This window comes from Ambystoma mexicanum, chromosome 8, assembly GCF_040938575.1.
Source record: "Ambystoma mexicanum isolate Mex_15411 chromosome 8, UKY_AmexF1_1, whole genome shotgun sequence".
In the NCBI taxonomy this organism is placed as follows: Eukaryota; Metazoa; Chordata; class Amphibia; order Caudata; family Ambystomatidae; genus Ambystoma; species Ambystoma mexicanum.
In genome coordinates, this window is record NC_090929.1 from 1,306,729,106 (window position 1) to 1,306,756,156 (window position 27,051).

Sequence of the window (27,051 nt, forward strand, 5' to 3'; positions counted from 1 at the left end):
TGTTCGAAATAGGTATTCTGTGTGTCACTTGCATCAAACAAAGTTTTTGAGTTTTTAAAAAATGAACCTGGTTGAAAAAAACACGTAGAGACAACAGAGCGTGCATTTCAGTGCCGTGTGTAAACTCCAATGCAAAGCCCCCGGTGAAGAAGCCTATATTTACTTACCGGCGTACGCGAATGAATAGTGCTGCAGTTGGCCTTCTTTCTAAATGGAGTCTTTCTTAAAAGGACTTTTAGTTAACGGCCCCTCATCAAGCTTTGGGTTACTATTAATGCTATTGGACTGGTACATTTTGCTCATTTCGACGCTGGAGGAAGGGGCTGTGGAACAGAGGGACGTCTGTGGTGCCCAGCTCTAAGCCTCTGCGAATTTATCTTCATAACTTCATGTCCACTGTTAGAAAGATTCTTTGTTAGACTTCTGTGAATGTGAGTTAGCATACATACACGAAAAGTACAACGTTTCAAGAAGCTGCACAAAAGAAATTATAAAGAAAAAAACATTGATACATACTTTTTCTAAGTTAATTTATGTCGTTTTCGCCCAAAACAGAATTTATGTTAAACTATTTTGTATGAAATGATCAAACAACAAAGTATTTGGGGTTACTGTAAAATAATACTGACATCATAATGAGAAGGCACATTTTCCAACATTGGGGAGGCAGGTAATTTGCCTCACTCTTGAAAAAATACAAATCCTCATTTGCCGTCTCGATGCGGATAGCAACACTGGTGCGGAGACACACAACCATATTGCTCTGCTATAGGAACAGCACTGACAAGGCAAAAGTAAATCTGTAAAATAAAAAATAAAAACAGACATGACAAATCTTAAAAACTGATTTTTGTATGTTTTATACTCGAGTCCAAAAAAAGAAAAAGTAAAAACTGCATTTTATGCAGCTATAGTCTACGTTTATGAAGTTAGCTGCACCCGCAACGATGGACGTGCATGATATAGCAATGTTGGAGCAGTTCTGGCTGGTTAGAACTGCATTTTTGAGAAGATGTTCTGAGGTTGCACTCTTGGGGTAGCAGCGGGTGAAACCTCGCCAGTGAACGCAGTGAAACGGTACTCCAGTGGAACATCTTCTTCTTTCATCTTAGCGAGCTGTCTTTGCAACAGTTCCGCCTTTCAGAAACAAAGCACAAATCAAAAGCCGAGTTAGAAATCCTTACACATTCAAAATAATACATTTAAACACATTGAGGCCAGGTTAAGTGTTTTTCTGAAATACTTCACTACAGAGAAACGAAGTCACTCTATTTAACTATACATGGCAGCTGTGAAACAAGTATACAAACCTGTAAATCATGTTCTTATTCCATCACTACTGAACTGTAATAAGAAAATTACATCACCACTGCACCGTTATCAGTTATTACGCTTCAGTTGTGACATCAGAATGCCTGCTACTTGAGCCAGCACAGATCAGAATTCCAGGAGCCACTGCATCACATAATCAAAGCCGTGGCAAGCTTTACAATTCCTTTCTTAAAAAAAAAATCGCTTTGTGCAACACTTACCAACCCTCAACTGATAGGGTACCGAACAAGAAAATCATGAGGACGAGAATTCTGAATGGTAAATGCTGCATTTGGCTGCAGTTATATGTTGGGGTGGGTTAGGGCAATACGAAACGTGGGGGCGGTTATAGAGGGTGCAGTGGTCTCCCCCCGCATATGTAAGTGGCAAAATGCTTTTTAAATAATAAGGAACTATTTATGGTAGTATGCTTATTTTGTGAACTGATAGAGTTTTTTGCAACATATTAAACTCTACAGATTATTATTTCTTTTCATCCAAGCTGATTCTACATTGAATATATGTGTCAGCAACTGAAGATGTCTTAAATACTTAAGCGAGAGGCCAGGTATTAAAAGGGTATGACAGTGTATGGCCATGTAATAAGTAATAAAATATTCCCTCCAATACATAAAAGGATCAAGTCCCCTCAAGGTCCTTGACCGTATAAAAGAACTTGGACTGCCCTGTTCCTCGATTTGGTCACATAACTCCTCAATGACTTGCAATATCCTTCTAACATAGGGTAGGGGGTACTTTATCCCATACATAACTATCTGACGGTTTCATACATGTTACCAAATGTGTTTTAAATGCTCCAGGTCTGAAACACTACCAAGGATCTTTCTAGCACAGACCAAGCACAGCGGTGTCTATGATTCACTCACACATCGCCAGTTTGTTATCTCTACATCTTCCCTTTTGCTCCCGCTTATGAGTTGTGTGTAGAAGACAATTCACTTGAACATACCATCATGGGCTCGATAACATCTCTAGGTTTGTTCCAAAACCTGAAATTAAAAGGGATGACGGTGGCACCGTGAATACAACATTCACTGATTATGCAAGTGTAGAGCCATCAAGGATCCTGGCATGAAGATAGCGCATGGACACCTTTAAAACTACTATGAGCAGCTCACAAAGACCACAACTACACCTGAATTGTGATGGGAAATCAAAATGTGTCAGGCAGCTGCCTGAGGAACACCAATGGGGCCAGTGGGGAAGGACCACTGAAGCTCATGATCATGCACTCCAGCCACCTGGCAAGGGAGAGCTCTCCAGCACGGCCCAGTACAGGATCATTCAGCATCCAGATTAGAATGTGCCTGCCGTGGCTTAGGCCACAAATATCAAGGAACCAGGCCCTTGGTCCTCGGCCTGACTAATCACAGACCTTGAACCACAGGTTCCGCACCGAGACGTCACTGGCATAACTCTGTGGGCTCCTGTGCCTGGGGGGCACAAACAGCTAACAGACCCACATCAGCAGGGAGATGAGCAGGCCACAACCACCACAAAACACAGCAGCAAGATCTGGGCATCGCTCCCACCCACCTCAACCTCCCATGACACCAGAGATCTCTGTGAGGGCAGACAACATAATCTTCCAGAGACAGCCGCAGAATAGACAGCTGTCCTGGGCCCAGGAATCAAACGAGCATACTCATTCAAAGGGAGTAGCCTCACACCACAGTGCTGCATTTGTAAAGGCATTTGTTCTTAGTTAGAAGGCAAGGAGCAGAGTTCGAGTAGACAGCAGAGCTCTGTACAGTGGAAGAATACTTCCAGTTTCACTCTACCTCTCTCTCTCTCCTTCCTGTCCCCTCTACTTCCTGTGGAGCAAAGCACTTTGGGTGTGAGGTCATTAGGGTAAAGTCCACTCAATCCAAGAACAAGTATTGGACCAGGCTAGCTTTATTCCAATTTTCAGAAGACCTTTACCTTTCAAAGAATGGGTATCCCACCACGACCAAACCTGGTGTCCGCCCGATCCACACAGCTCGAGTTGATGCTTCGAGACAGCAGCCACCTTTCGTTCGACCCCAACATGATGCTGGATTGCCGTTGGACCATCATCACTGCTGGGTCATCAACCTGAGATAAACCAGAGATTGACCCTCAAGAAGCCTGGTTAGACACTGTTGAACAACCAAAAGCTTTGCAAAGGTATTATTGACTAATATCTGCACCCCAGGTCCATCTTTGGGCCCTAGAAACTGGCTACGTGGTTTTAAGCCACTTTTGTAACCTCAAGAAATACCGTTTTTAAATATCATGGTCTTTTAATTGCCCTTTTCTCCCCTGCCATTATGTTATCAAGAATGCTGCACTTACTCCATCTTTGCCTATTTGGTGTTCCTTCTACAGGGGTGGGTTTTTACAGTGTTTTCTAGTTAATTGTTATTGTGCATGGTGTGTTTGATTAAAGAACATATATTTTTATAGAACCATGGAGATTCTTTTATTTTGGACTGTTCTACTTCCGTTATTTGAGTTGCTACTGAACCACATTCACAGACCTCTTGAGAGTATAGGCTTACCTCGACCCACATTACCCCCACAAGATTAAGGGGTATATCTCTTAACTGTGCCTGTTTTACCTTTATGATTGTGTTGGCTCTTAGTTTCTAGAAGTGTGAGGGCTAAGTGGGGGCTTTGGCCTCTACTCATCCTTGTACTCCTGCAAGGAAGACGTCTATTTGTCAAATTTATATACATATAAAACATCTTTATACGGTTAGATTTCAAATAAGACACCTCAATTTGTCATTACAGACAGTTCAGGTGAAGGTAGTATGACTAGCACAATTTGCAGAGAGCAAGGCGTTCCCAAGTCAATCCACAGAAATGTTAACAAATTAATATTCATTTAAGTACTGTGAAGGTGTAGAAGAAGGAATCTGAAAAGGAGGGGTCATGTGGGCTATAAACCTTTATTAAATAAAGATACCCATCTTTACCTACTTCTAAGGGGCTTGCCCTGCTTATACCTAGGAAACCATTAGTGAGCTGTCAGAATGTCCATCAAAATTAAATGTTCTCGATCATCTGCCAGAAACCAACTAATCTAACCCTAACACTATAAACATAAGCCTTTAACTAAAGTGAAGTTTGTGTTTCCTTCACTAGGAGAATGACCCCCTTTCTCCTGGCTGCTTCCTTATAGTAGAAGTAATTCCTTCAATGTTCTTTCACATGGGACCAGGCGAATGACTCCTTTTTCCTGGTCCTTCTGCCAAGGTTCCAAACAGTACTTTTCAAACACTCTTGCAGATAAATTGAATAAACCTTTTTAACTCCTTCCAGGAAGTATAGAAGCTCACATTCTTATTTGGCTTCTATTTAACATTCTTATGAGGGACATTTTCCCGGGGTTCTCTGTCTTCCTTGTACGTCTCTCTATTTGTTTCTTTATCATGATGAGGAATTTGTTTCCCAAAGCACTAAGGTTTTCCAATGATGTTTGTGGGGCTACTGCGACTCCCTCTGTTTGAACAATTATATTGGGCGGACCACTACGACGAGGGAGTCGACTCCTGATGCTCTCTGCTTGGGCATTGGTGGTTTGGCTGACCACTGCAACGAGGGAGATTACTCCTGATATACTGTGCTTGGGCAGTGGTGTTTGGCTGACTACTGCAACGAGGGAGAGGACTACCGATGCACTTTGGCTTCCCGGACCCCTCCCGGTCTTCTGCCATTCCTGTTACCTTATTCAGTGTTGGGGCATGTCTCCGGTTCTTCCCGGGGTCGCATGGTTTTTCCTCTGTGATTTATGACAGCTGCATGGCTCTGCAGCAGGCTCCAGCAGCTGGTCTCTGCACTGTTTTTAGACCTCACGGTCCACCTTTCTGTGTTTGCACCACCACCTCCATTGCTTCTTCCTTCTGGCAACTCGGCTCCCAGCCAGCTCCAGGTCCACTGTAGTGACGCCCCGTTCTTTTGGAGGAACAGCTTCTCTGAGTCTCTGGTCCTCCCGGTTTGAATCTCCCAGGAAGGACTTGTGTGCTGCAGGCATCCGCGATGAGAACACTCTAGTCCGTTCTTACTTTCTACTTTATATTGTCGACTCCGCCCTGGCGCAACTTCAACACCGTCTTGGAAAGTCTCTTTGGTACTCTTCATGCCTCCAGTGTGCCACCTCGTTACAGTACTTGGCTGACTTTTCATATGGTTATTCCATATACTTCTCATGTTCCTATTCGTCCCAGTATATTTTACATTTGTCACAGTCATGGCTTTACAATAACACATGGTTCCATTATCAATGGTGGGAGAAAAGGGTGGTGACCATGAGGGTAGGGGGTTGTGTGACTGGGTTTTAGGGAGGCTTTTCCCCAGATGGATGTTCTTATCCCCAGGAGGGGAGTCCCTGCCTATGAGATCCTCCACATATTACCACCCCTAAGGGGACTATTGGGTAGCAGCCTCACCTCCCTAGCCTCATAGGAAAGGGCTCCCCCCTGGGGAGAAGTGACCTGATGAATTGTCACAGTACTTAAGTCCTATTGCGGCCTGTGGCCACATTACAGATGCTATGCTCTTTCAAAATAGGAACAATATTTACTGCATTTTATAGGGCAGACCCCTACTGTACTCCCAGGCACACATTTGTACAAACGATGACTAGGTGACAACTAACTTGTGATCTATACTTTCCACAGATGTACATGTCCCAAAAACAGACTACGCCATGCAGCCGCACACAACCGTTTCCACAACTCCTTTTCACTTTGTTCTTTATCCTTTTTCTTTTGATTCGAGCTAGCATTTTCTAGCATTTATTAGAATGTTTCTATTTTTAGTTGCCTCTACTAATGGAAGCGTACATCTTCCATACTACCTCCCCAATGCTGGTATCTTGTGTATAGAAACCTAAGTGCTCTTCACAGAGCGTTGGTGATGTGGGTAAAAGGTTTCTCTTTTCATGGTATAACAAATACAAAATAACCGTGAGCAGTGTTCGCGAGGTGTTTTCCTTACAGTTCCAATGTGCTGCACATTATAATGTCCTCTATCCACTCTTGGTTCTACTAAAACTATTGTATTTTTTATTAGCACTTCAACAATGTGACATGATGACTCATCACATACTTAAAATGTTTTCATGCAAATCAAGTTCACTTTACATGAATCATGTTCACAGGTTTTGGCCAATGTGACTCTGATTTAGGATCTATCTGAAAACTTGGTCACATTGCATTATGGGTTCTCACCCAAATTCTGTTCTTCAAATCACTTAATTCACTGAAACGGGTACAATTTCTTTATTTCCAGTAACAAACATTATGTCATTCTTTGTACTATAATCTATTTCAAATATGTATTAAATGCTTTTTCTTCAGAGTATGTTTTATTTTTATGTTTAGTTCAGCTGTTAGCCAGACAGCCTTCGCCCCCTATTCGAGCACTGGGATGAAGTCCTCTGCCTGACCCTTCATGTGTGTGGTGGAGTAGAGAAGGGGCTGGATTCTGCCACCTGCTATGTGATAGTGGGCGAAGGCAAGGCATGGGAGGATCCTGAGACTACCCAGCCCACACCAAGGATAGGTGTCAGGTACTCGTTACATGATGCTCAACAAAGACAATGAGGTCCTTTGTAGTGACTAGAGTGTTGGGAACCGAACAGGACCTCCATTTGGATTGTGAACCCACACAGCGTCTCACGCTAGGCAATGAGACGCAGAGCCAAGACAGTAGGACTATACAAACTCTTTATTTCGCGTTCAAACTGTGGGATATTTTGACCCACTCAGCTGTGCTATTCTACATCACTTTAATGCATTGGTGCAAGAAACAGCACAAAACGGCCACGCTGACTCCTGTGCGCGCCTAGGTCTTTAAACTGCGTTTTGTAACAACCAGAAAATTGATGCACCACCCCCTGCCACACACATTTCAGGTGGGGTGGCACAGAGTACTCACTGCAGGAGTATGCCAGTGTGCCCTGCCACATTTAACATGGAGCGAAGTGAAAGAGGCAGCATCATTGTGCTGCAAATCCAAAATGCCTCTTTAAAATGACACTTTCTCAACCTTAATAGTGCTGCTTGACGCTAAATTCATAATTTCTCATGAACCACTGTGATAAAAAGGACCTGCAATGCACAGGATCATTCATTGTGTCTCACAGGAACCGGGCCTCATTTGAATGACAGCTCCTATCAAATGTAGCCTTGAAAAATCAACCCGGGGCTTTGTGTTTTCATTTTACATGGGAAACATGGCTAAAACTTTGCAAGTATATCTAAAGAATCAGCTGTAAGAGAAAGAGTCTAAACAGATGCCTGACACATGTATCCATGCTGCAAAACAATTCCAGTACTCAAGAAAAGAACTATGGGCACAAAGTGTATATGTGCTGGAGATGAAAAGCGATTTTAAAGTAAAATGGGCTTTTTCCTGACTGAAGAGGGAAAAACGCCTACATTATTGTGTAAAGACTTGATTATTTAGAAATGTAAAAGGATTTGTTACTGTTAGGAATACACCTATAAACTGTTTTAATTTTATAGGTTTAAAGTCAAGATTTAAAATGAGAAAATAAAAGCTAAACCCAGGATAAATTGGTAAACTATATAAAAGAAAAGAAATCTGCTCTGCCAGTTGCTAACCCTGAGAAAGGGTGACACCTCACAAACCGCTGGCACATGAAAGGCTAATTGCTAGCTTGGAGGCTTTGAATACCCAGGACAAAGGGACTTCCCAAGTCGTCATCAGACATTCGTCTTTGCCTCAGGCTAAGACTTTCACCTGTCAAGTGTGAGGGGCAGGAAACTTCAGTCAACAGAGAGGCCCCTCATCCTGCTTCAAAGGAATTGACATTTGCTGGCAGTTGGGGAAAGGAATAAACAAACTGATCAAGTGACATTTGGTTTTAAAAAGCCTATTTTTTAACTGAACTTTAAAGACATTTAACTTGGCAGAAAGAAAAAGGAAAAATATGAAAAGTTGTAGTTTTAAATCTAATTTTGTGCTCTTTCTATGAAGACGTGGTAGAACTCAGTACTGCATAAGGAACAGAAGTTGTAAAGAATGACAGATTGTGGAGAAAGTATTGATATTGCGCACATAACATTTTGTACACAGATTCCAGGGGTAAATGCGCATCTGTGTACAAAGTTGGGAGATTTTAGGCCAAATCTTTTATGGTTAAAATCACCAAAATGTAGCAGAAAGGCTAAACCACGTCCCACAGACTTGGGGTTTAGATTGAAATGTGAACCACAAAATATGCAACCTGTGTATCTGATTTTCTCAGAGGTCATAACTGCATAAATATGTATTTGTGGTAAAATTAGATTTTGGCTCTAGGAGCTATGGGGGGTTTCTAGACATTGTACAAATAACACCATAAACATGACATCCCTTTCTGTGATCCAATCAGCGAAGAGCAAGGCGGAAACTATGCTCTTGCCCAATCCTAGCATTATGGGTGTGGACAGTAACCCTGCCCCTGCCATATACTTTAGGGATTTCATTTGGCATGATAAATAAGGGAACCTGACACACACACACACACACACACACAGACACACTGATTCCCGACTTACTTCCCGATTTCCTGCGTGGCGTCCTGTTCCTGAATTCTTCATCCTACTTGAGCCTGATTCTAGATTTCATTGCTAAGCCAAAGCCTATGGCCAAGGCCTATGCATTGCTGAACCCTTTTTCAGCTAGGCTTAAACTCTAAAAATCCCAAAAACCCCAGGGAAGCATTGTGATCCAGCTGGATTGGCTTGCTACTGCATGCCTGCTGCAAACTCGCCATCCTACTGATCTCTAGTCTCCAGTAACTTGAGAAGGGCCAGTCTTGTGCAATCCAGTGCAGTCCAGTCCGGTGACCAGAATGGCCTAGATGATCCTGTTCCGCCCGAGTTGCCCAGTTGTCCTTGGTTAGATCCAATCCGTGTGATGACCAGAACCCTTGACGGTCCAAAATCCTAAATTAAAGTGGACTAAGTATTATTAGGAATCATAGAAAACCATAGCATAACTTTCCTTGACTTGTCTCATCCCAATCTCTAAACCATGCTATCATTACCTGAATAACTTGTAAAATTATCAGAACTCTTATTGCCATCTTGTCTGTGATTTATCTTGCTAAGCGCCATATCGTTAGTCATTTTTCTCTTGTGTAAATCTTAAACCATCATTCCTACTTCGAGTGATCCGACTGGTTCCGCCAGAGAGGACACTGGGGATCTAGTGTTGAAGTCATGAATCAACTCTAGAGCTTACTGGGTCCCTTCTTGTTACTCTGGCCGCACTGCTCTAGCATAGAGTAAGCTATAGTAAATATTTTCTTGTCCAAACTGAGTTTCTTTCCTGTTTTCACTACCCGATTTTTCTAAAAACGCCTCTCATTGAACATTGCATATCTTCCGCAGTTTAATAGCTAGAGACTTAATTTCAACTCTGGATTATACCTAAGACATATAGCTGTATTTCACCTGTTTTTCTTAAAAACTGTTTGGTTAATTTTAGTCGGGAATCCGAAATTTTGCAAAGTTTTACATGTGTGATTTTCATTTTAAATTATTTTCAACCTTTCATTAAGATTCAAAGTGTTTACCTTTGCTCAAACTATAGCTCATGATTGTTAGTATCTTTCCAATGTAGCTCCCATAGAGATTTGCATTGATTTAAGGATTTTTGCACACATTCATTGTTTTACCCAGCCATTTCTGAATGTCATTTTAAAGTGTAAGATTTCAAATCCGTTTTTTTCTCGTTTGGGGAGGGAAGGTTAAATTCAAATTCTGTTTTCCATTTCTTATTCCCGATTACCTGCTGCTTCCTTATATCTCTCTCAAATTTTTTGTTTGTGGGTTGAGGGATATTGCAGGGGCAAATCCTAACTTAAGTGCTATCTTTCCAAACAAGCCAAAAGTGTTCTTTTCTCTGGTGTTTTCCTTCTGTGTTGCTAAAGAGTGAATTTAAGCGCATTACATACCCTTTTATCGGTTATTGTCACCAAATTGGTGATTGCTGCTCCTTTTAAAAATATGTTTGATTTGAATTTTAAATAAATAAATAAATATTACCTTTACCAACCAGCCTGATTCCTGGTCCATTGTGACTTGGGGTATTTGAGAAGGGGTGTGATATGAGTGGTATATCCCTCAGAATATTGAACCTATAGACAGAATAAAATAAGCATTATAGCTGTGTGTTGCATACTAGGCTAAGACCAGGGTGTATCGCCGGATTTAAATACTTAAGAAAACCTGTACTAGCCTCCTCCAACCTAGTCACGTAACTTCCCGCTTCCCGGCGGTCCCATAACGATGCAGGCTGGTTTGCCTGCTGCGCGCATGATGTTCTACAGAGTCATAATGGCGAATCGCTGAGAGAAGTAATAATATTGTAAAAGCATGTTATCGTCACATCCTTTAGAGATTGCCATAGTTAGAAAGGGGATCCCGGAATGAGAACTTATTTCACGTTCACTTACACATTGTTCGATCGGACCAGCAACTTCCCTGAAGTCTGCGGCAGAACGCCCTGCAGCAGCAGAAAATGAGAGAAACTGAGAATGAGCGATCCACTCAGTGAGCATGTCCACAAAAGTTTGTTTGGGAAGCTTTTAAGTGTACCATGCGGGGATTGATAATTGGTTTATCCAGCAGTAAAAAAAAAAAGAGACTTGGACAGGGAAAAAAAAAGACTTGGAACTTAAGATCAGAATTCTTTCTAGAGAATTGATGATAGGTGAAACCCATCCTGATAAACTAAAGGAGTTACGGAAATTAAAAAAAGAAATTAATACTATGCTGAATGAAAGAGTTGAAAGGAATCTATATCTACTGGATGTTCCTATTTTGAAAAAGGGGAAAAGTGTGATCGGTGGTTAGCGCATCGACTGAGGAGAATGAACTCTGAAAGGGCCAAAACATTGATTAAAGATCCAAATGGATTGGTCACGTTCAATCCCAAAGAGATTAATGACATGTTTTTAAATTACTACATGAATTTGTATCGTGATGAACCTGGAGTATATGGAGGGCGGGATCAATTCTTTGAGAGTCTAGATGTCCCTAAGATTTCAGACGCAAATCGAATATCTCTTGATACAGAATTGTCAGTCGGTGACTTAAAAGGAGCAATAAGTAAATTGAATACGGGAACGTCACCGGGACATGATGGACTCCCGGTCAAATTTTATGTCATCATCCCTGATTCTGCCCTCGAATTGATGAAAGATATGTTCGAGTTGTCACGAAGAGATGGCGACAAATCATGACATGACATGATTTTGGTGTTTCTCAGGAAAAGGAAGGATCAGAAGCTACCATCAAGTTATTGCCCTATTAGCCTAATTAACACACGTAAAGTACAGTACTGTCCAAGGTTCTGGCTACGAAACTGAAACATTTACTTCTGAAATTAATCCACAAAAATCAGTCTGGTTTCATTCAAACTAGAAGAACTTACTCAAAGTAACATAAGTAGACTAATCCGAACAATTTCTCAGGCCATGGATTCTGGAGATGATATTGCGGTGCTATCCCTGGATGCCGAAAAGGCTTTTGACCTCGTAAACTGGAGGTACATGTACTCAGTGTTGCATAAAATGGGCCTGAGTGAATGTTATACATCTTGGATTACTCTGCTATAGGTTAATCCAACGGCAGATGTAAAAACTAATGGGTTGCAGTCGGAGTCTTTCAAATTGGAGAAGGGTACTAGGCAAGGTTGCCCTCTTTCAACGCTTGTATTCATCATTGCAATAGAACCATTGGCCATTGCTCTTAGATCTGAGCATGAGTTGAGCGGAGTAAGTTGCTGGGGGGTGGAGCAGAACATTTGGTTCTACGCAGATGGTCTGCTATTGGTCCTGCGGGATCTTGAGGTATCACTGCCCATCTTTATGAAACTTCTGTCCCAGTTTAATGAAGAATCCGGATATTAAATTAACTGGGCAAAATTTGAGGTTATGCCATTAACCTTCTCGTGTAATAATCATTGATTACGGCTTTGGGTTTTAGGTGGTGTGAGAAAAGATTCCGATACCTTGGCATTTGGCTAACACCTATGATTGAGGATATGGTGGATGAAAATCTAAAGGAGCTTTGTCGAGACTTTCGAATGGATTTGGAAAGATGGGCGATCCTAAATTTGTCGTTATGGGAGAAAGTGAATGCCCTTAAAATATCAAAGCTCCAAAAATCAATTATGTTCTTGGCGTTACCATTGAGGATTGGCCCCCACTATTGGAAAGAGCTCGATAGGTTGATTCAGACCTTTATCAGGGATCACAAACCACCTAGACTTAAACTTTGTAAGCTTCATTTACCTTTGGATATAGGTGGACTTGGGGTTCCCAATTTCCGGGCTTATCATCTGGCATTTACAGCCCATTTCCTTGTGCCATTTCTTGACGAGAATCCAGATGACTGGGCGACTGCTGAGGCGGGTCTTGCAGGGCCATTGACCCCTAGAGCAATCTTATCTACAACAGCAACTTCAAAAGGCAGGAAGAATCCCACCACTGAATTCTTGCGCAGTGCTTGGAGAGATTTATTTAGCCTACTGGGAATTGCTGCCTTAAAGGCACCAGATGCCTCTGTTTGGCTTGATGCTGAGATTAGAGACAACGGAAAAAACCTATTTTGGTCAGAATGGTATCTGGAAGGGGTCAGGTGGATCGGAGATCTCGTAAAGGAAGGGAAATGGCTGACGGCTAACGAGGAGAAGGCAAAATGGGATATTTTAGGCTTATAGACAGTAGAAAAAGGCAGTGGAAGAGGTGGATTGGGCAAATGGCCTGAATTTGGATCTTTTTACTATCAACTCCAAAAAGAAGGAAGGTGGCCTGGCCAGCAAAATTTAGGAATTGATTGTTGCAAAATACAAAGAGATTAACATCTTGCGGGAGGAATTGGGTCAGAGTCTAGGCAGCGACATTATTGCTGAAATTTGGTAGGGAATGTGCAAACATGTCAACCTTTGCTCAATTAATCTAGGTGAAAGATCTAGGAAAATTAAAATTCTAAACAGGGTCTATTGGAGCCCTGAATGTTTATTTAGGTCTTTCTGATTCGGATGAATGCTGGGGCTGTGTACACCAGGTCGGTACTTTGAATAACAGTGCATGATTTATGGCTGGAAATTTGCACAATATGTGAGGAAGTGCTTGGTGATGCAAGACGATGATCCTGGGCGGGGATGAATTGCTGGAAGATCTGACAATTTCTCAGAAGAAGTGGCTTGTTAGGGGTGCTGGGATTGGTATGAAAATGATCTTACACGGGTGGAAATCTTGGTTCTCTCCTTCTATAGGGGACTGGATAAAAAAAACTTGCTGACATGAAAAGGACAATCTTCAGGTGGGAAAGGAAAATGGATGTTTTTGAAAGAATATGGGGAGGTTCTTGGACCTTTACTAGTTTCACTATGTCTTGTTAATATTGTTGCTTGTTGTTTTTTTTGGGGGGGTGGGGATTTGTGAATTGTATATATTTTAGATGTATGTATATAGTTTGCACTGTTCTCCTAAAGGATTTATTGCTCTTGTACAATTTTGTATTTTTCCTTTGATTTACCTTTGCTGTGTGTTTTTCTGAATAAATGAAAATAAATATATTTTTTTAAAAAGTTTGTGTTCCAAAACTGCAGTTGAGCCAATTAAAAGCTTGGTGCGCCACTGCACAAAACTGCACACTCAATTAGGAAAACAAATCCAACCTGCATACAATATTTGTCACAAGAGCAAGTAAAAGTTCACAGCAAGTTACACTTACTCAAGCTACAGGCCAGCGAGAGGCGCTAAGCTTCTTTAAGAGCTCACATACACATAAGTGGGATTGTCAGAGAAGGTAATATGTGTTTGGAAGTGGTTCGGGGAACGAATAAGAGCAGGAGACTGGAGGCGAGAGAGGGGGATCAGAGAAGTTGGAGGTGAAGTTTGGGAGGAAAAAGGAGGTGGTGAACATAGGAAGACATGTGGAGGAAAAGGAGGATGAAAATAACAGGAGGAAGGTGGCTGAAGTGGAAGGGAAAGGAGGCAGTAAATATTTGAAGGAAGCAGGAAAGGAACATCAGAATGCGAGTAGAGGGTGAAAAAGAGCAGAATGTGGGATAAGGGGGTGGTAACATCGAAGGAAGATTGGAGAAGAGAAAAGAAAAGGTGGGAGAAGGATCCTAGGAAGTGAGAGGTTGGAGAAAGAATTTTGGAAAGTGAGGAAGGAACATCTGAGAGCAAAAGGAGGAAAGAGCAGCAGTCATGCCAAGATTTTGGATGATGGTGTGGCAGGAGAAGAGAGGGGAAGGCAGATGGTGAACCTTAAATCGTTGGAGGGTGGAAGAACAAATATGTGGTGAAGGGGGCTGGCTTATGTCCTCTTCTCTGGGTGGCATTAGGATGGTGCCTGATTACGACCGGAAAACACATCAGTCACAGATCTATGAATTGGTAAACTATTACATATGCCCATTCCAATATAACCAACAAACATATTCTTGAGACAAGGGAGGGTAACATTTTTCCCATCTGGAGATTTCCTGTCCTGTCCTCTAAGGAGGGAAGGGGTGGTCACCCCCAGTGTGATCCCGCTTGCCCTGTCCCCTAGGCGATGTTACGTTTAGCAGGCTCTTCTCCCTAGTCCCAAAGGCGGTGACTCCCCCTCGGGGAGAGGGTATGAATTCACTGGATTCATCACAGAAGAAACAGGAATTGCTGCCGAAAGTTCCTGCATGCCTGAACCATTAACACCAATACAAGCTGCTCAGTCACAAACTGACATACATTTCACCACACAGGTGCAGATCTTTTCCCAAATCCAGGCTCAAGGGAGGGAACATCAGGGCATATATGGCCTGCACAGTGAGGTACTGGTGTGAGTGTTTTGGGAAGGCTGTGGTCATAATTTGAAGTAAGTTGCCGATACAGGAAGGAAGTGGGAGAAGGAGGCTGGAGGGAGGATATAAAAACCAGAGAAAACTGTAGACAAGAGCGGTGGAAAGAACATTTCAAGGTGGATATCACGAGGTCGCAGGAGGAGTATATCGGTAAGTGAAAGAAACAGGAGGAGACTGGGATGCAGGAGAAAACATCCAGACCTAGCGAGCTGCAAGATAGTGAAAGCAGGAAGGAATGAGAGGATATGTATCATCCATGGCAAAGGTTAGGGTGAGATCACAATCAAGAGTTAAACCCTTCATTGAATTTGTATTGGGAATTTGACACCACATTGAAAAGGCCCAGGAGCTGAAGAAGAGTAGAGAGAAGGGGCAGAGGGTAGAGATCAGGGCCCCAGTGAAAGGAGGATATAAGGCACTCTTAAACCCACTTTGATAAATAGAGATGATTAACCCTTTCTCCCCGAGGGAGCCACCCTCTTTCAGGCTAGGGAGGCGAGCCTGCTCCTCCAGACCCTTTCTAGAGGTCTGGGCAAGTGGGAACTCACCGGGAGTGACTCCCACCTAAGGGACAAGGACGCTCATTTAACAAGGACCTCCCTAGGCAACATACCTTAAATGCATAAATGGGACTATCTACAATAAGGAATAAAACACCCTTTGTTCCCTTGGCTTCAGGCAATGCTGGTTTCATTAAGATGAGGCAAACTGGATTGCAAGTGCGCTTGGGTATAGACAATTTTACACTCTATAATATAAAGTGGAACTCGATAGCTACAAACTCCTGGTTGCAGAGACTCTGCCCTGTCCGCTAGAAGTAAACTGTAAAATGAATTGCCTCCAGAGTATTGCACTTCTCTTAAGTGTTCTCAATCAATAATTCAAACAATCAGCATTACAAACAAGTTGCACACACATTCTCAAATTATAGTGAACTAAAATGCATTAGTTGCGCTCAGCCAACACGTGTTTCGGTCAATGGTCGTCTTCAAGGCTTTTACATGCCCTTATTACTGCGTGTAAGGCTTCTAAAGATATAAATGTCAACATCCATAAAAATTTACATTTGTTCCATGTATGTCCATGTTGGATAACCAAAACAAAATTTCATAAAAAGAAAATTCTGCAAAAGTAATTTCAAGAAGAGAATTACGCAAGGGTCAAACAATGACCAAAAGGATTGATATATCCAATATTGATTCCCATCATCATTCCAATACAAAATATCACAAAATGGATTAAGATACAAGAAATTAAAAAGATAAAAGATGACAAGAGATATGGACAGGTCATTGTAAAAAAAATAAAAAAGAGAAACAAGAGAAAAAAAGTCCATAGGTGCCATCACCACCAGTGTAATATCATATTATATGAAATTTCACATACATGATTGCCCTGAGAGGAGCTGTGCACCCACGCCGTCTAGTGAATCAATCTCATGCTTGTGATGCAGATGAGTGATATAGTGTCCATCATGTATGAAGTAGATCAATCTGTAATTTAAGATTCCCATCCTTAAGATATGAATTGTGTGTGTGGTTTGAATCAATTTCATTCACCCTGATTCTTCTTCACTATTATAATCTCGAATTAAGAGTATGGTATAAATGCTATCCTTAATGAGGTACAAAGAAAATAAAAGTGATATCAATAAATATTACCAATGAAATTGGGGTTTCCGCTATATCCATGTGTTCAAAGATAACATTGTCCTCACCCATCACTCAGCTGGTGTATTGCTTATGTGGTCAGTCGCTTATTATAAAATTGGTTTGTATGTTACTTCTTCAGTTATACCTCATCTGTAGATATATATATATATATATATATATATATTCAGTGAAAAAACTTTGTTAAAGGGACGTTATGGTTAAGTTGCACTACTAAAAACCTATGAAATTCAGTGAAAAAACGTTGTCAAAGGGACGTTATGGTTCCAAGTAAAACCGAAAAACCCTTGAAATTCGCCAGTTATGGTAAGCTAAGCAACCATAACTCGCGCCACCACCGTGCACTGCTAAGACTAACACCCAGGACATCAAAGATGACATCACAAATGTCATTGATGACATCACTGATGACATCACATGTCTGGCTCACTCTTTTTTCTTTTGCTGACATATCTAGGCCACATGGTTTTCTTCAGTAACAGTCAGAAACTAAACATTTTATTTTATTTGTAGACGTATCCTTCAAGTATGTTCTTACAGTAATTCCCTTAGAGTCCAGTCACATCATATGAAACATTTACATACGGGAAGACACAAGCTTGAAAGACAGCAATCCTTTTTGTGCATAAAGATAATCAATAGGCTTATGAGCACTTTCTGATAGTTCTTTTTTTTTTTTTATGGCTGTACTTTCCCTGTATATGGTCATATTTGTATACATTGTACTCACACTACTTTCCTTAGGGTCCAATCACATCAAGTGATACATACCCCCAGGATATCAAAGATGACATCACAAATGTCATTGATGACATCACTGATGACATCACATGTGTATGTATTTTTCATGAAATATGTGTACAAGGGATTCTTATTATAATGTTGCGAAACAAGTGTCAAGGATCATTGCAATAAATATCATACCCTAATTAGTGCATTGAATGATGCATTGATATAAATAGCATTCTATTATGGGGTTCTATCTAGTATACTAAGCTACTCATACAGAAACAACATTGTGTGCAGTGTACAAGATGAAGGTATAATATTCGTAATGTTAATATGTTGAATAATGAAATAATTGTTTTCTTAATAGATTTTTGTGCACTGTGAAATATGTAATAAGTAGCTAATAAAACACATGTATTACATAATTGCATTACTATAGGCAAAACACAAAGACACAAGAACACATACCAATATGGGTATATACAGGGAAAGTGAAGTTAGCAAAAAAGCCCAAGTAGTAGCAGAAACAATTCATAATTTAACTGATTATTTTCATGCAAATAAATGATTGCTCTGTTTCAAAGCTGGTATTTACCCTAGGTATATGTATCACTTGATGTGATTGGACCCTAAGGAATGTAGTGTGAGTACAATGTATACAAATATGACCATATACAGGGAAAGTACAGCCATAAAAAAAAAACAAAAGAACTATCAGAAAGTGCTCATAAGTCTATTGATTATCTTTATGCACAAAAAGGATTACTGTCTTTCAAGCTTGTGTCTTCCCGTATGTATATGTTTCATATAATGTGACTGGACTCTAAGGGAATTACTGTAATAACATACTTGAAGGATACGTCTACAAATAAAATAAAATGTTTAGTTTCTGACTGTTACTGAAGAAAACCATGTGGCCTAGATATGTCAGCAAAAGAAAAAAGAGTGAGCGGGACAAGTGATGTCATCAATGACATTTGTGATGTCATCTTTGATGTCCTGGGTGTTAGTCTTAGCAGTGCACGGTGGTGGCGCGAGTTATGGTTGCTTAGCTTACCATAACTGGTGAATTTCAAGGGTTTTTCGGTTTTACTTGGAACCACAACGTCCCTTTGACAACGTTTTTTCATTGAATTTTATAGGTTTTTAGTAGCGCAACTTAACCATAACGTTCTTTTAACAAAGTTTTTTCACTGAATTTCATAGGTTTTTAGTAGCGCAACTTAACCATAACGTTCTTTTAACAAAGTTTTTTCACTGAATTTCATAGGTTTTTAGTAGCGCAACTTAACCGTAACGTCCCTGTAACATTTTTTTTAAATGAATTTTAAAGGTTTTTATTAGTGCAAAATCACCATAACATCCTTTTCAATAGATGAAGACAACTAACATCTTATGTCCTCAAAGTGGGAACGCCGGGTGGTAAAAATAACAAAAAGATTTTCCTTCCTACACCGGGGCTGCGTCCCGGTGTAGGAAGGAAAATCTTTTACAAAGATGGCCACCATGGAAAGGGAAGGCAGGGTGTATAAAGAACACAACAGGGCATGAGCGGGGGGTGAGGGGGGAACAGGGGAGACATCAGCATGAGCGGGGGGTGAGAGGGAACAGGGTACAAACTGGGCATGAGCAGGGGGTGGGGGAAAAGGAAGGAAACACGGGGCATGAGCAGTGGTGGGGGGGAACACGAGAGAGACACGGGGCATGAGCAGCGGGTGTGGAGGAACATGAGGGAGACACTGGGTATGAGCGGGGGGTGGGGAGAAACACGAGGGAGACACGGGGCATGAGCGGGGGGTACAGGGCACACACGGGACATGAGCGGGGGTGGGGGGCAACAGGAGACAGACACGGCACATGAGCGGGGGTGGGGCCAACAGGAGAGAGAGACGGGGCATGAGCGGGGGGGTGGGGAGAACAGGAGACAGACATGGGGGATGAGCGGGGGATGGGGGGAACAGGAGACAGATACGGGGCATGAGCGGGGGTGGCGAGAACAGGAGACAGACACGGGGCATGAGCGGGGGTGTGAGGGGCAACAGGAGACAGACACTGGGCATGAGCGGGGGTGTGAGGGGCAACAGGAGACAGACACGGGAAATGAGCGGGGGGGTAGGGGGCAACAGGAGAGAGACATAGGGCATGAGCGCGGAGTGGGGGGTACAGGAGACAGACATGGGGCATGAGCAGGGGGAAGGGGGAACAGGAGAGAGAGACACGGGGCATGAGGAGGGGGGTGGGGGCACAGGAGACAGACACGGGGCATGAGCGGGGGGTGGGAGGAAACAGGAGAGAGACACGGGACATGAGCGGGGGGGCAACAGGAGACAGACATGGGGCATGAGCGGGGGGGCAACAGGAGACAGACACGGGGCATGAGCGGGAGGTGGGGGGCAACAGGAGAGAGGCACGGGGCATGAGCAGGGGTTGGGGGGCAACAGGAGAGAGGCACAACAGGAGAGAGGCATGGGGCATGAGCAGGGGTTGGGGGTACAGGAGACTGTAAGAGGATTCAATTCAACACTACAGCTAAGTCAACGCCTAGTCTATAATACTGAATGAAAACCCTTATTGATATATCTTTATGTCCAGTTCATGCGTTCTGGATGACTACCCCTATATAACACCCCTCTCTCAGAATCCCCCTGACCCCACTGAGCCACGAAGTAGTTCTGTTTTGCAAGTTTAAAGGTTTATTTGATAACTTAAACAATATATATTATATCACGCTTTATAATAAATTAATAATTGGATATCACACTTAATCTGGTATGATAAAGATTAACAATGGAGAATCTGGCACTAGCACACTTCTTGATAATCACTAAGGAGTTGACATGAAATGGATAAGATAGCAACAATACTTTTATGGTTTCAAATGGATGCAATGTGGAATGAAATGCAGTACAGAAAATAACTTGATAGGATTTCAGCAAAACAATGTAATCACTTTCTTGGACAATTCACCCCCCCCCTTTTATGCAATGCAAGGAAATGGAAGGAAGGCACACAGTTCTCAGAAATGCAATCAAATGTGATTCAGTTCACCCAGCAACTTAGACTACAGAAGTTGAAAACACAGGCCCAAATGCTTTTAAATGTGCTGGCAATGAAGAAAAAAAATATACTAAAATGCTTTTAATTCCCTCTAGGAGGTTCAGGGTGAGTGATATCTAGTTAATATTAGCTCAGGCTCACTCTAGCAGTGATGCAGGGATAGTTTTTATGAGGCAAACGATTGTTTTCAGAGGAAAGCAAAAGCAGCTATCTTTTTGCAAGTGGAGAAATTTTCAAATCGGGTCAAAATTCGCGGATGCGTCTGGCGCGATTACAGAGGAACTACAAGGACTATCACTATCGTTCTGGGGTCCTAGGAAAGCCTAGGATCTCGGCTTCCAGATGAAAGTTACTGCAAGTCTCTAGCACAAACGGTCACGGAGATATGAGCGATTAAATAAAGGTCGTTTTTCAGATTTGAAATTTTAAAGTTCAAAAAGACAAGTGCAGCTTGCAACTAGAAAATGACAGGTGACAGCTTTACAAATGACAGGTGACAGGAGGCAGTTCTACTTAGATTAAAATAGATTGAATTATATTATTTTAACTAAGAGATTGGTTCTGCACAGTTTTGCTAGGTACTCACACTATATTTAGAAATATGCCTTGCCACGGATCTGGTCAGGTTTTGGACTGCACTCCGGTTCAGCTCTCTCTGGTTTTGCTAACAGGTCAGCTCTACTCTGCTGGTCTGGGTCTCTGAAGGTTGATGGAGGTAAAGTATGGATTTTCCCGGCAGAGCTTCCAGCTGCAAATGGATTTGAAGGTCCCTATCTGTCCTGTCTCTTTGCTTTTATGTGTTTTGAAAATGGGTGTGTGTGAGCAGCATCACTAGCCAGCCCCTATCCACTTATCATTGGCCAAGCTTTCATTTCTCCCCTGATTGGGGGAGCTAAGTTGTGTCAGAGTGATGTCATTTTACAGCCTGCAGAAAGTCCACTCCTCCTGTCAATTTACACACAAATCTAGATTTGAACCAAATACATATTTGCAGAGGTACATATTGTTTTAAAATTACATGCACCCATCATGCATCACAGGAGGTATACCCTGTTCCAACTCTGCTCTTCCTGGGGGCTTGCATTCAGAAATGGCAATATTTTGCACTTTTTAACTGATTTGCAATACCGGACATTACCCCAAATTTACACACATGTGCGCAAGGAGTATGGACATTAGTTGATGAAGTGTCAGATTTTTCACATGCACACATTTTGAGTAATATCCTATTTTCCGCTAAAACCCCCCTGAACATGCCACCGGTTCTAAAAACCTCTTAAAATGTGGGCAGAAAAATCACAAGAATTATGGTGTCATTTAAATAATTTTCACAAGTCCGCTCTATGAGTTATTCATCTTTTTCTAAAACCATATTCTGGCTATAGAGGTGTGTCTTTTCATGTCACATGGTACAGAAACCAGTCTTTCCAGTTTCTGCCAAGCTCAGAGACCCTGCCCCTCCCAGCTTCTGCCAAGAGGAAGCTACATTTACGACGTCTGCAATAAACCATCTGCCTGGGTCAGGACAGGGCTTTGTTCAGAGCTCCTGTATTCTGTGGGGCTCCCCTTAATTCAATTATCAGAGAGATGGCATATCCTTAGTGTGGCCAGCAAAAGGCAGATAGGCCTGGGAACACAGCTGTGACTCAAGTTTCACTCCTGATGGGGGTAGTTGCCAGGCAGAATTCAGTTCCTTAAGCCAGGTTTCAGATAAAATGTCACTTCTGTTCCCCAGTTTTCTGCATTCAAATAAAACTAAACATTTTTACATATGCAGCTAGAATGCTGATTCTAAGTTTAAAACTATGACATTTAAACAATTGAAACCTATGTGACACACAAAAGTAGGTCACTCAGTCAATTTAAACATTTAGATTTTTTAGTGTCTTTCAGTCCAAATTTACTTAAACTGTTGAAATCCACAGCTCAGCCAGTCTTGTTATAAACCTTCAAGTCACTTCAGAATATAACTTTACATTGGATCCACCTCTTAAAATGTCTTTCTTTGGCATGTTTTGGGTTCATTTATTCAGTTTTCTACAAAATCTGGTGGTTTTAAAACGCCGGCTTTTGGATAGTGGTGAGTACTGGTACTGCACCCCTTTTTGGGATTTAAGAAAATGAATTCCCAACAGTTATGGGTTTGCTTTTGGCAATCAGCATTGCCATTCCCAATGGTTTCAGACTACTGTGTGGGTAGTCCACTGGTGGTTTTAGGCAGTGTCCTTCTGTGCCCATAACATCGGCAAAAATGAGTGGCAGCCTATTCTTCATGCATTTCCCTGTGCATTTTCTGGGAAGCTCTGGCCATCATTATGTTTTCCATGTCAATACTGCACAGTTTTGAGGTAGGGCTCGGATGCATGGGTAAATACATCCCACAAGCCCCCCTCTGGCGATGGCCATTCTATTTCACGAATGGGACTCGCAAGACCTGGGATGTTTCCTCATCTTCTTCCAATAGATGGCACAGTTCAGCATCTTTTTCTCCATCCGGTCGGATCGATCGGTTCTCCTCGCCGGTCCTGATGGGAAAATTGGGCGGTACCCCGGGCCCGTTGCGTCTCTGCTCCCGGTCTCCGGATCGTCCTCCTTGGCCCGTCTCCAGGTTTTCTTTCTCCTAGGACGACAAAGGAAGAGCGGCAATACCTATTCATAGACGTTTTTCCACCACTGTTGAGATAGTGGGGCAGCATATGCATTTCATCATAACGAAACATTACATTCTTATTTTGAAAAAAAAACAGTATAACTAAGATACAGTTTCATGCAAATCACAATATTTTAGAGACTAGATGTGGTATGTTTTATGGTTGGAACTGAATTAGTCTGAGACAGTACCCGCTAGGATTCCAGAGGATTCCTCCAGTTGTTGCAGAGTGTGCCTGGGATGGCAACATTTCAACTGGTTTATGTGGACCCACTTGTCTTCCTCCGCTGCCAAAGGACCTTTGGGGATGTGGATTTTGTAGGCCACAGGGGAGATCTTGTCGATGATCTCAAAGGGTCCCTTCCATGTAGGCAAACATTTCCGCTGTTTTGCCTGGTTTCTTTGGAAGTTGTATAGATAGACCCGGTCTCCCACCTGATATTCCTTCCTGGAAGTTTTCAGGTCATAATGGGTCTTCATGCTATCAGCCGATCTTTCTAGATTCCGCTGAGCAAAAGCAAAAGCATGTTGAAGGTGTTTCCTTAAATTCTCCACATACTCATGAGTAGTGGAGGCATTTATCAGTGTCTGCTCTTGGGTCCTATAGAGCAAATGCTGAGGAAGTACCATCTTGCGCCCAGTCATCAACTCAAATGGTGACATTTTGGTTGCAGATGAAGGGGTAGATCTGATGGCCATTAGGACCAGAGGTAATCGGATATCCCAACTTGGCCCAGAATCTGCCACAAACTTTTTTAAGATGCTCACAATTGTCCGGTTGTAGCGTTCCACTGCTCCAGAAGAAGCTGGTCTATAAGCAATATGCAGCTTTCTCTTCACCCCCAGTATCTCCCACATCTTTGTCATCACTTCACTGGTGAAGTGGCTACCTCTGTCTGACTCAATCCTTTGAGGTAGACCAAAACGGGAAAAGATGTGGTTAATCATCAAGGCAGCTGCGGTTTCTGCCTTGCAATTTGGGGCTGGGAGACATTCCACCCACTTGGTAAACAAGCATGTCACAGTCAACATGTACTTATTCCCCCTAGCAGAGCGAATCACGGGGCCTACAAAGTCGATTTGTAAATCTGACCATGGCAGTGTCATCCCCCTCTTTTGGAGAGGCGCACGGTGCGTGAGGGATGATGGCTGAAATTGTGCACACACAAGACACCCCTTCAAGTATTGGTCGAGGTCCTGCCCCATGTGTGGCCAGTATGCAACCTCTCTTAAGATTTCCAATGTTGTGTGAAACCCCCTATGACCGGCAGTAGCCGCATCATGGGCGTGACTTAACATCAGGCTTCGGAATGAGGTAGGAACCACCCACTGATCGTGGCCAGCTTTGGATTTCCTTACCAGCAAACCGTCTTGGATTCGGAACATTTTTGGACATTTCATCAACACTCTTAGGTCCTCTTTCCCAATGTAATCGGTATCCGTCAGGGGAAAGTTCTCAGGGTCCTCAAGGTGTTGGTAAAATTTACCAATAACTGGATCCCCCTTCTGAGCTGTGATCAAATCAGCATCAGGGGTCTCCTTACTCCATTGTGCAATTGAAAGGTCGTTGTGAGCATTTGTCTGGGACCTAGTGATAGCAGTGACCTGGATTTCCCCCAACAGGGACTCAATCTCAATTAGATCCCCTTGGATGGCCCCGGTTTTGGCCAGCTGATCAGCTAAGTCATTTCCAGTTTTGTCTGGTCCCTCTACTTTGGAATGACCCTTGATCTTTTTCCAATAGATGGTCATCTCATTCGAGGTGACCAGATCATCAATGTTTTGGATCAACTTCCCATGTTTCAAGGGTTTGTTGTTAGCACATAACATGCCTCTGGTTTTCCAATTAACCAGGTGCTCCACGAACCCATCCCGTACATAATCCGAATCTGTGATTATGACCAGTTCGTGGAGTTGATGCTGGACAGCAGTGAGGATGGCCTGATGAACAGCCATCAATTCTGCCACCTGACTACTTCGGGGACCAATTTTGTATCCAGCGGAGGGTTCTGGGGACTCATTCACCCATGCATTCCCTACGCCGGCCACCAGTTCTTTCTCCCCGTCGTTGTCAACATGGTAAGAGCATCCATCCACATAGACAGTGGGCATTCCCTCACACTTGTCCTCTTCAAAGACTTTGTGTGGGGAATTAAGGTATGCCTCCGTGTTGTCCTTTATTTTTAGACTTTCATCCTCGAGACAGTTTTCTCTGGCACAATCATACAAGTCAGCCAGACCTTGCGCGAAGGGACTCTTCTTGTTTTGGCCATATCTGACCTCCACACGAAAGCCTTGCATTGACAGAATCCAGGAAGTAATTCGGGAATTACTCACATTTCCGGCCCGGATTCTGTCACTTTGGAGATATTGCAGAGGCTGGTGTGGAGTCTCCACTATGATGTGTTCCCCCTGGATAAACGGGCGGTAATTCTTCAATGCCCACACCGTTGCCAGGAGTGCCTTCTCACAATCGTTGAATTTTTCCTCCACAGAGGATAAAGTTTTGCTCGCATAGGAGATTACTTTATTGACCTTGTCATGCTTTTGGTATAATACTGCCGTCAAGCACGTATTAGAGAACCCCGTCTCCAGGAAGAACTCCTTGTTTCTGACAGGGTAAGCTAGGCAAGGCGCTTGTGAGAGGCTTCTTTTGAGTTGTTTTACTGCCTCGGATTGTTCTGGACCCCATTCCCACTTGACCCCCCCCTTCAAGAGATGAATCAGGGGTCTGGTGATCTCTGCGTAGCCCTCAATGAACTTTCTGCTGTAATTAGTCAGTCCAAGGAGGCTCCTTAGTTCCCGCAGAGTTGTGGGGTCTTTCAGTTTCTGAAGTGCTTCCACTTTCTTTTCCTGGGGACAGAGACCCTGAGGAGTAATCTCATGCCCCAAGAAATTAACACGGGTTCTACACCACTGTGCTTTCTGAAAGGAAAGTTTTGCTCCGGCGGCCCTCAACTGTGTCAGAACATAACGGATCTCCGCTATGTGTTCCTCCACAGATGAACTTTTGATGAGGACATCATCTACATAAGCCAGGTTACCCCTCGCACCCAGGTCGGGCATGGCCTTATGTAGGAAAATGTTGAATTCATTGCCGGAGTTAAGGTATCCGAAGGGAGTCCGGGTCCATGTGTACTGCTGGCCCCCAAAGGTAAAAGCTAGCTTGTATTGGTCCTCCCTACTGACAGGCACAGTCCAGTATCCATTGGTCAGGTCTATTGCAGTGAATACCTGTGACCCCTGGATCTGGGCCAGCCCTTGGTCAATGTAGGGCAGAGGCCATCGGGAAGTGTGGACCCGTTTGTTGAGCTCCCTGAGGTCGGCGCAGAGTCTCCACTGGCCGTTTGGCTTCAATATTCCCAGCACCGGATTATTGAAGGTGCTGTGGACTGGACGGATTATTCCCCGGGACTCAAGGTTCTTAATTATTTCCATAAGGGACTCCATTGATGCGAGAGGCAAGCGATATTGCTTCACAAACACAGGAGTCATGCCAGGGTCCGTGGGGATTGTTGTGGTGTGGATGTCGGTGCAACCACAGTCATATGAGTCTACCGCAAAGAGATCTTGGAAATCCAAGAAAACTTGTTTCAACTTTTGCTTTTGTTCCAGAGTCACACAGGCATCAGCTAGGTTGACTCTCTCTTCCACCATCTGCCTGAAGCCTGGAAAGACTTCTGGTTTGGCTATCTCAGCGGCCTCCTCCAGCTGGGTGGAGAAGTCCCTGGTCAGAGTGCTGATTTGGACTGGAGGCTTCAGGTGGAA

General features: G+C 42.9%; 1 protein-coding gene across 3 annotated transcripts in view; it reads right to left on the reverse strand.

Moving 5' to 3' along the window:
• Positions 1-844: 844 nt before the first annotated feature.
• LRRC27 (leucine rich repeat containing 27) overlaps positions 845-27,051 on the reverse strand; it is a 750,327-nt gene continuing 724,120 nt past the window's right edge. For all 3 annotated transcript variants that reach the window (XM_069611415.1, XM_069611417.1, XM_069611416.1), the window contains one exon: positions 845-1,137. In XM_069611415.1, coding sequence (XP_069467516.1) covers positions 991-1,137 — 147 coding nt within the window. In that variant the 3' untranslated portion in view covers positions 845-990. The remainder of the gene's footprint in view (positions 1,138-27,051) is intronic.